The 9,112-nt window shown below is 42.3% G+C and overlaps 2 protein-coding genes across 3 annotated transcripts; both read left to right on the forward strand.

Annotated features, from left to right (window-relative positions):
* The first annotated feature begins 33 nt into the window (after positions 1 to 33).
* tmem127 (transmembrane protein 127) lies at positions 34 to 2,706 on the forward strand. The gene is made up of 3 exons (XM_085293900.1): positions 34 to 796; positions 895 to 1,059; positions 1,153 to 2,706. Exons 1-3 carry the CDS (start codon positions 559 to 561, stop codon positions 1,461 to 1,463), a joined length of 714 nt encoding a protein of 237 aa, XP_085150026.1. The 5' UTR covers positions 34 to 558; the 3' UTR covers positions 1,464 to 2,706.
* A 1,136-nt stretch (positions 2,707 to 3,842) lies between these two features.
* gatd3l (glutamine amidotransferase class 1 domain containing 3, like) lies at positions 3,843 to 8,472 on the forward strand. 2 transcript variants are annotated; one of them, XM_085293898.1, is made up of 7 exons: positions 3,844 to 4,070; positions 4,153 to 4,205; positions 4,290 to 4,403; positions 4,494 to 4,625; positions 4,755 to 4,847; positions 7,963 to 8,153; positions 8,237 to 8,472. In XM_085293898.1, the coding sequence occupies exons 1-7, from the start codon at positions 3,954 to 3,956 to the stop codon at positions 8,365 to 8,367; spliced, it is 831 nt and encodes a 276-aa protein (XP_085150024.1). In that variant the 5' UTR covers positions 3,844 to 3,953; the 3' UTR covers positions 8,368 to 8,472. The 2 variants fall into 2 exon arrangements, with proteins under 2 accessions (XP_085150023.1, XP_085150024.1); XM_085293897.1 differs by having other exon boundaries at positions 3,843 to 4,070; positions 7,963 to 8,472.
* Positions 8,473 to 9,112: the final 640 nt, after the last annotated feature.

Below are 9,112 nucleotides of genomic sequence, written 5' to 3' on the forward strand. Positions count from 1 at the left end.
CGCCAGTAGGTGGGAGTACTGACTTTCACAGCTATCGAGACCGCGAAGAAGAAGAATGGTATGAACAAGGAAGTCAAGTGTTTTCGAGGAAGCCAGCGGACGTTTCCTTTTGTTTTGTCTTTGTTTTTTGTGTACCAAATCGATCGTTAATTTATTAGTGTTGTTAGCTATATTACTTTATAGACGTATGACTGTCGTGTCGGTCGCTGTTAAAGTTATTTTTTGTAACAAAGAAAAACTTGACGAAATTTTACGTTTACGAGAAGTTAGCTTTTCAGGCTAACAACAGAGCTAGCAGGCCTGAACGCCATCTGTCCATTGTGTTGCCGTCAGTCAGACACCTGCACTGCTTTTGATTAAACAGCTAGTTTTATGGTCTATTTTAATTTGGAAACTGAGTGAACAAAGGAGCCGAGCCGCTGTCATCAGTCCAGAATTAGCTTTACCGGTTGTCGGTTTTGTGGCTTACTTGCTCGTTACTAGCGCAGTGCTGTCAGGTACACTGACAATAAAGGGAAAGCAACACTATACAATAGAGGACGAGGAAATCGGATTAGGATGTATGCCCCGCCGGGTTCTACTGTCCCTGGAGGCCGAAGGAGGAGAGGGGGCACCTCGTTGCCCAAGCAGCCGGAGCGGAGCCTTGTGTCGGCTCTTCCCGGAGCTCTGTCCATTACAGCGCTTTGTACAGCTCTGGCTGAGCCGGCTTGGCTCCGCGTCCACGGAGGAACCTGTCCGAGACAAGAGCTGGGGGTGTCAGATGTCCTGGGATACATCGACCCCAAGCTTCTGGATGGTGAGGCCCACACACAAGCTCCGTTAAAAACCCACAGTAGCAATTAATCCCAGAGCTCACGTGTAATGTTCTGTGATGTGGCCGTCTGTTCCCATCAGATTACTGCGTGAACCCGCAGACCATCTTGCTGCTGAGAGTAATCGCTGGCTTTTGTTTCCTGGGAATCCTCTGCAGTCTGACTGCTTTTCTCTTGGATGTGTTTGGTCCCAAGCACCCTGCCCTGAAAATAACCCGCAGATATGCTTTTGCACATATTCTCACAGGTAATAATCTTTTTTCCCCTCATGCTGTCTAGAAAAAGACAGACAATGTGTAAATTCAATGGTTTGTAACCGTTTCTTTCTGTCTCCCACCAGTGCTGCAGTGTGCCACAGTCATAGGTTTTTGCTACTGGGCCTCAGAGCTGATCTTGTCCCTACAGCAGCAGCACAAAAAGTACCACGGCTCTCTCATATACGTCACTTTTGCTATCAGCTTCTACCTGGTGGCGGGCGCGGGCGGAGCATCCATCCTCGCCACAGCTGCAAATCTCCTTCGTCACTACCCCACTGAGGAGGAAGAGCAGGCTTTAGAGCTGCTCTCGGAGATGGAGGACAGCAGTGAAACATTTCCTGCCGATTATGACATTGCCAATCAATTTCAACCGCCACCCGCATACACACCCTAATGCCACCAGACTCGCCTTGCTAACACCTTTCTCTCTCAGCACAGCTACTTAGCTTGATGGGCAAAGCCCCGCTCTTTATCAAATGGATATCTTTGCAAAAATACTGAGTGAACACAGCGTGTCAGTGCGCAGGTTCCTTGAATGACGGTGCTTGGGTGCATGAAAGCTTTCTTTAGTGGTGACAGAAATGTAGAAGCTAATTCTTACTTTCACCACTGGAGTTGTTGGTGAATTGCATGTAAATGGCTTTTAGGGATTTGGTTCTTACATGTAAAGAAAACTAAACTTGCTGGAAGTGCTCAACACGGCTCATGACAATTAATTGATGGAACAACCAGAGCTGGATTGTTTTTGTAGGATTTAGTTGAATGAGCGCTGTCGGCAGTTGTTTTGCTTTTGACCGGATGTGAGTGGAGCTTTGTTTGCGTTATGGTTTTAGTTTGACGTGCTTGCCATTTGTGTGAATTTCATTTTACCGACACCTTACAGATGCAGAAATACACTGACGAGATTCTTTGAACATCTTTATTTTATATAAGATATCAAATTGGACCTCATTTATTGTCTGTGCTGTCTTTTTGTAGTTTTTGCTTTGTTCTTCTTTTCACTAGTTAAGTCTTCGTTGTTCCCTTCTGTACTTGACATAAGAAAACTGTCAGAAATTGTGAGCCAGGTCTTTGGTGTTTTAAAACGAATCAGTGTGTGTGTGTGTGTGTGTGTGTGTGTGTGTGTGTGTGTGTGTGTGTCTTCGCGCCGCGTGTAAGAGAGAGTGAGTGAGTGTGTGTGGCAATTGAGAGAAAGTGAGAAACATGTTTGTATTATTTCACAGTAAGGGTGACATTTAGTTTAAAAAACACCTCACAGCATCAGAAGTTGTTCATTATATTTCTTGTGTTTGCTTTTGAAGAAAAAAAAAAAATTATTTGCACTTTGTGATTCCCACATGTGACCGTTTCAGTATGCATTTCCAGTGCATGAGTTCATTTGTGTGAAGACTTTAAACTTTGAGTCACAATCTCAACAAGAACATCTCCCACAGACAGAGGCTTGGACTTGTGACTGATGTTGTGATTCTTGTTGGTTGTGTATTGTTCTGTTGATTCCATAATTTTCTGCATTTGTCCCTCAAACTGTCACTATAACCCCCCTCCCTTCCTCAATTTGTAAATAATGATCATTTATACATTTAAAAAAGAAGTGATCATAATAAAGGAAACCTCATACTTTTGCCTCTCGCTCGTCATCTGTGAATTAACATTGTTTTAATGGGATTTCAGCAAATGCAGTCTGAAGGATCTGCATTGATCTAACAGTGTTGTGACTTTAACGTTCACGTCTGCCTGGGGTATTTCTGGTCTCGTAGTCTAGAGACTGTAGACACAACATGGCATTAAAGAGAGTAAGAGTCTTAAGGTCTAATGGACTTTAGAGGGCGTATGGTACGCCTTTTACTGTGAAGAGTTCAGAAGTATGAAGCAGTTTAAAAGCTTGATCCATCCGTTTTCTTAACCACTTATCCATTTGAGGGTCGCAGTGAGACTGGAGCCTAGCAGAGAGAGGCAGGGTACGTCTAAGACGTGTCGCAAGTCTGTTGTAGGGCTAACACAAAAAGACAGAAAGCCAATCACATTCACACAAATGAGTGATTCTGAATCACCATTCACCCTACCAAGAACAGAGAAACCCCATAGAAAAGCCCAATCCGACCGGGGGACTTGAACCCAGGATCTTTTTGCTGCAAAAAGAAAAAAAGTCTTACTGGCAAAGACTGCAAGGCTTTTCCTGGATGCACAATGTGATCAATAAACAGTCTTTAAATAATGAGCTAGTGTAGAATAACGTATGTCATGAGGTTAAATTACAGACTGTCAAGTTCTGCCACACTTCATAAATCAGATTACCTTAGATTACTTTGAACTAGCTAAACGCAAAAGATTTAAACAATCCCTGTAATTGAATTGGGACAAAGGAGTAACTATAGAAAGCAGGAAAAAAGGGCTCACTCAGGCATCACTTCGATTGTTGCCTTATATAAAAGACACTGTGACTGTTCTGCCAAAGTATATGTTAGCTACTCTAACATTTTTAGCGTCTGTTCTGCAAGTTCGCTCGTCTGCATCTGTCACCAAGAGTTAAACTATTAAAAGGTCAAGATACCGTTTGGGTTGAAGCACTACATGTTTACATTGCTCTTCAAAGCTGAAGTGTCACTCTGTGGCCAAATGACTTAATCAGATAAATAAACAAGGTATTAATAGGAAAGAGTGTTCATGAGGAGGAGAGTAAGTCAGTCAAGGCGAACAAGAGACGACTCTTCTCAGAAGACAGAGCTTACGTGGCAACGTCACTTAGCCCCACTCTACAGGTATATATACGGACAACCTCGTTGACATCAACACCACGACCATTAAAAGTCTCTACGTGGCTCGGTGGTAAAACTGTGAAGTCTTTTTTATTTTTCTTCTACAACAGTGAGATTGAAGCTAAATCATGCTGGCAACCAGGGCTTTGCTGTCAAAACAAACGCTGGCTGTTCTTTCTCGCCAGCCTGCCTGCTTTGTGCACCAGGGTGACTACGGCAACTGGGGAAATACTAACGTTGCAGTGGTAAGTGATGCAGATCAGTCTGGGAGAAAGGAGCAGATCCAGTGTGGGTGTAGTTGTGATTTGGTGAGTCCATGTGTTTCAGGTTTTCTCAGGATGTGGATGGTGGGACGGTACTGATGTCCATGAAGGGGTTTAGTGAGTATCACTCCTGCTGAGGTCAGGAAATGCACATGACTGAATTAACACAGGCAGATGGTAATGCACCCCTCTCGTCTTCAGCACCATGTACCACCTGAGCCGTAACGGCGCCCGCTTCCAGATGTTTGCTCCAAATCAACAGCAGATGCACGTGATTGACCACATGAGAAAGCAACCTGCCTCTGGAGAGAACCGGTGGGCCTCGAAGATGGGCGCAGTGGGCGTTTTGACTTTGTCTATGGTTACGTGGGTGCACTTTGTGATGAATTCTGTCCATCCCCGCAGGAACATGATGATGGAGGCAGCCCGCTTCAGTCACGGACAGGGAATGACACAAATGCAGGACCTGTCCAAGCTGGACGTCAACAGCTTCGATGCCGTCATCTTTCCAGGAGGCCATGGAATCATCAAGAATCTGTGAGGAGTGCTGACATGTGAAGAAATCACTCTGAGACCGGCTGCTGTAAAACAGAGTTAGGATTAGATACAACACAAGTTTGTGTTACATTAAAAATGAACCACTAATTATTAGTTTTTACTCTTCAGATCATCTTTTATGAAGGACGGCAAAGACTGCAAGCTGCACGGCGACGTGGAAAGGGTGCTTAAGGATTTCCATCGTTCACGCAAGCCTATCGGGTGCGTATGATCCGAGCAATATTCACTACTGCAGTACTGATGGAGAATTTGATAAATCACGAGGCCACTTTAAAGACCGCCAGTGAGTTCTGGCACGCTTTAAATCAGATTATGTTAGATTACTTTAAACTATTTAAAGATTTAAACAATCCCCGTAATGGAATTGGGACAATGGAGAGGCTGTAAAAAGGAAAACAGTCAGGCAGTGAATGCTGAGCTGCTGACTGAGAGACTTCATATTTATAGTGTGATTCTGTTAGTAGTTACTAATATGATGTTATTAGGTAAAAATGATCACATCGCATCCTTAAAATTTGTTAGTCATTTCATTTCCTGCGAGTAAAGATTTGCACATGGAAATCTGACTTCTACTGTGGAACAGTGAAACTACTGAGAATAGTCAGTGTGTTAAAATAACAAACCCAGTCGAGAAGAAAAGCTGCATATAATTAAATAAGTGATTGAGAAGATTTACAAATCGTGTGCTAAAAGTTTCCTTATTGGCTCTCACTGATCAGAGCAGACAGCAGGACAAGCAGAGTCCTAAGCTGACATCGAGGAACACGAGGGCAGGCAGACCACACAAATCCTACAGTTCAAAGCAGACAGGACAGTCTTGGTACTGACACTCCGGTGTTGTTCAAAAATAGTTTGTTTGTTTTTTTTAAAAAAGGAAAAAGAAAGAAAAAAAAATCAGGATCACAATAATCTATGAAAATCTCCAGGTTCATGTAACCCCTCTTACTTTAGTGCTTTTTTTCACTTAATCCAATGCTAATTTTTTAAATTAGCATTGGATTAACTTCATCCTGATCCGGATTCAAACTGTATGAGACGACCAAATCCCGATTGCGCCTGTTCTAAATGGGACTACATACATTATGACAGTGCAGGGTGCTGGCTGTGGCTTCTGGGTATTCTGAACCCACGTTTTAAATCATAAGATCATAATGAGCCTCATTTATGGAGAGAACAGATTTTTAAAGCTGGCTTTCCTACATGAATGTGTACTTACACTTTTTTTGACTGCAGCACCTCAGATGATTGTGTCATTGCAGGCAGTCCTGATGTATGACAGGGCTGATTTTCTGGTTAGAGAAACCTTTTTTCCCACTTTACTGCAGTAAAACGTCTATACATAGCCTAATGTTTACCTCATCTACATGATCTCTCCAACTGTTGGTTTATTTGATCAATTTTAAACTTTTATTACATTTTCTTCACAAAATCCCCCTAAATTCACTCTTCTGTTGGGATTAGGATAATCCAGTTTTTTTTTTTTCTTTTTTGGATCAGTAACCCAATCGCACTAAAAAGTTTTGAACGAGGCTAGATTACGTAATGTAATCTGATTACAGAATGCCTTTTTGTCTTTTGAAAACATCCGTTCAGACTGCTTCTGACCGGTTTGGCCTTGGTGACTGCGTTGGCACAAGGGCACTGATGAGGTGATGAGCAGTGGCTGCGCAGACAGGGAACAGGGTGCAGAAGGCCTGGTCAAAGGTCAAAGGAGATGCGGGATTACAGGAATTAAAGAGTGGAGTTGGAGGCTGAGTAGGGTTAAAAAGTGCTCTTGACCGCAACCCAAAGAGGACTAATCCTTTCCTACTGCCATTAATGCGTACAGAGGAGTCGGAGCCATTACAGATTATTTAAAGACTAAAACAGCCATCATTTGTAGCCATTCTACCATCAAGAGCAAAGGCCTTCAAATGTTTTGCAAGCTGTGTAATTTGGGAGTGAGTATCACTGTCAAAGTGATGACATGTTTCTATTGCAGACGGGAGCCCTGCTGCCTCCATATAACACCCCCTCCATTGTTCTGTTTTGTCAGAGCTGTAATTGAGTCTTTAAATCTGAAAACGATCTGCCAACAAAACAAGCAAACCTATATTTAGAATCACGCCACCTTTCTTAAACCGAGAATTTAGTGCCTGGGGGGCATAATGAGTACTCTGCAATGCGCATCTCCATCCATGGCACAAACCCTCCAGCTGCAGCTTCATGCAGAAAAAAAAAAACCTTAGCTTTTCAGTGCCACGATGTCTGACAGGCAGATCAAAAGGTGCAAAGAGGGGCGAGGAAATGTTCAATGTCTGTGAAGACTGCGGCTCACAGGCAGCACTCTTAAAACTCAAATACCTGCGCAGTGCATTAGAAACTGCTCTCATTTCTCCTGAGAAATAACTGAACAGTGCTTCATGCATGTCTGTATTTAGCTTTGTTAACAGTATTTAAAAATGTGGGTAGGATAGAGAATGACGTATCCTGTCTGTTAGAGGTGGGTGGATCAATCGAAGTATCGATAGTATTGATACCAATGCTGGTATTGGAATCAGATTGAGTCTGGTAATAGGAACGATACTTTATTTCTGCCCTCTAAGTTTAGTATGTAGCCCAATGAATTGGATTGATGCATTATTAATGAAAACATATATTAAATTAAAGAAAGGTTTATAAAAAATCTACACAAAATAAAAAACTTTTGGTTGTCATGGTTATTTTATTTATAGCCTTTAGCACATTTAAACAACTGAAGCTGATCCGAAGACAGGCACATTTACATCCCAGCTCTGAAACAAACCCAGTTTCAAAATACATGAGTTTTTTTGTCTTGACTAATAATTGTAGAAAGTAAAAATGACTGTGACTGTGTTTAGAATTTGCAAACTGATGATGTTTTATCTCATAAATCATGACACACTGCTCTCCCAAACATAAGCTGTCTTTATAAGTTCTCAGTATCAGTACTGCTGTCTGCAATGCTGGCCTTGTATTTTCCTGGCATCGGATGGATGTCAACATTTGTAGTATCACAAGGTACAGCTGCCTGTCATCGATTAAGAGTATGGGTATAAATTGCAGATTAAGTGATGGCAAACGTCCACTGAGCTTCTATTCCCTTTTTCCAAATTAAAACTTTGTTTTTGGGGGGATTTAATTTGCTGTTAAATGATCATATTAATCCTAATCTAGCCACCAGTTTTGTGGTGTCACACCAAATCAGTGCTGCTCTGGGAGAGACTTTCTTTTCTCAGGACTCAGTCCCACCTGTCTGGCTTACACCGGTAAGTCTCCGACCTCAGACAACTGTCCTCTCCTGCTCCTGTTTCAGACTCGCCAGCATGGCTCCTGTGCTGGCCTGCCGTGTGCTGCCGAGCATTGAGGTAACCATGGGTTACGAGCGAGACGACAACACCCGCTGGGGAAACTGGCCAAACACAAACATGGTGCAGGCTGTGAAGGGCATGGGTGCTCGCCACAACGTCCGTGAGCCATATATATCCTTTCCAAGGTTTCTGTTCAGTATTAATATCAGTGAAAAATATTCTCTTTGTCATTATCCTGAAATAACCTCTGATTTGACCTTAACCCTTTCCTTTACGAAGCCTATGTGGATGAGAAGAACAAAGTGGTTAGCACTCCATCCTTCATGTGGGAGACTGATTATCACTATCACTATATATTTGATGGTATTGGAAATATGGTCAAGCATGTCATGCGCATGTCAACCAAGTGAGGTGACATCTGGAGAAGAAATAGTGCTACTGCAAAATATACACCTGTGTACTGTGATGAATTCTTACCTGAAACAATAAAAAAAATAGTTTAGTAAAACAGCAAATGCTGTGTGTTGTGTAATCTTGTTTGGTCAATATGAGAGCTAAGGATGGGGTTAAAGACAGCGACTGAGAAATCCACTGCGCTTCCTCAAAATAACAAGTCAGAGTTTTAATAGCAAGTGTCCTCTTTTGGTACATTTGTGCTCTTAACTGCTGATTTGGGAGCATGAGAAAGCACCATCACAGCTACTTCCACCAACTTAACAGATAAACATCACATGGAGAAAATATTTAATGGTTTTAATCCCAAAAAGTGTAGACAAAGTCTAATATTGCACAAATACCCCGACATTTTAAGTCCTTAAATCAAACTGTGATTCAGCTTTCTGCAGAACACTGCCTGCACTCACAATAGTTAGTCATGTAAAGAAAAGTAATCTTGGGAAAAACTGGGAACAAAGGTAAGTGGCAGTTAGTGTCTGTCAATCAAAGCACTTAGTTAACTGATCAGCAAGTGTGAGCTTCTCTGTAAATGCAGACATTTTGTCAGTTTGCTGGTTTGGAGTATTCGGGTGTGTGTTAAAATAATCCCACAGTGTTCCCAGGAGTGACATCCCAGCAAATTCACCCCAAGGTCAGACCACGCAATGCTGAGAAAAACTGGGAAAAACCCAACAGCTACATCAGACTCTAGAGACCTCA

Source organism: Mchenga conophoros, linkage group LG12 (assembly GCF_057382185.1).
Source record: "Mchenga conophoros isolate Kocher_MC1m ecotype Shallow Benthic linkage group LG12, M_conophoros_male_GT1.1, whole genome shotgun sequence".
In the NCBI taxonomy this organism is placed as follows: Eukaryota; Metazoa; Chordata; class Actinopteri; order Cichliformes; family Cichlidae; genus Mchenga; species Mchenga conophoros.

What these genes read in the sequence shown, in the direction of transcription:
- tmem127 (XM_085293900.1), top strand. Translation starts at nt 559, where the DNA reads ATGTATGCCCCGCCGGGTTCTACTGTCCCTGGAGGCCGAAGGAGGAGA. An exon ending in CGACCCCAAGCTTCTGGATG is followed by an intron (nt 797 to 894) that starts GTGAGGCCCACA and finishes TGTTCCCATCAG; the next exon opens with ATTACTGCGTGAACCCGCAG. An exon ending in TTTTGCACATATTCTCACAG is followed by an intron (nt 1,060 to 1,152) that starts GTAATAATCTTT and finishes GTCTCCCACCAG; the next exon opens with TGCTGCAGTGTGCCACAGTC.
- gatd3l (XM_085293897.1), top strand. Translation starts at nt 3,954, where the DNA reads ATGCTGGCAACCAGGGCTTTGCTGTCAAAACAAACGCTGGCTGTTCTT. An exon ending in GATGTCCATGAAGGGGTTTA is followed by an intron (nt 4,206 to 4,289) that starts GTGAGTATCACT and finishes TCTCGTCTTCAG; the next exon opens with CACCATGTACCACCTGAGCC. An exon ending in CATGGAATCATCAAGAATCT is followed by an intron (nt 4,626 to 4,754) that starts GTGAGGAGTGCT and finishes TTTACTCTTCAG; the next exon opens with ATCATCTTTTATGAAGGACG.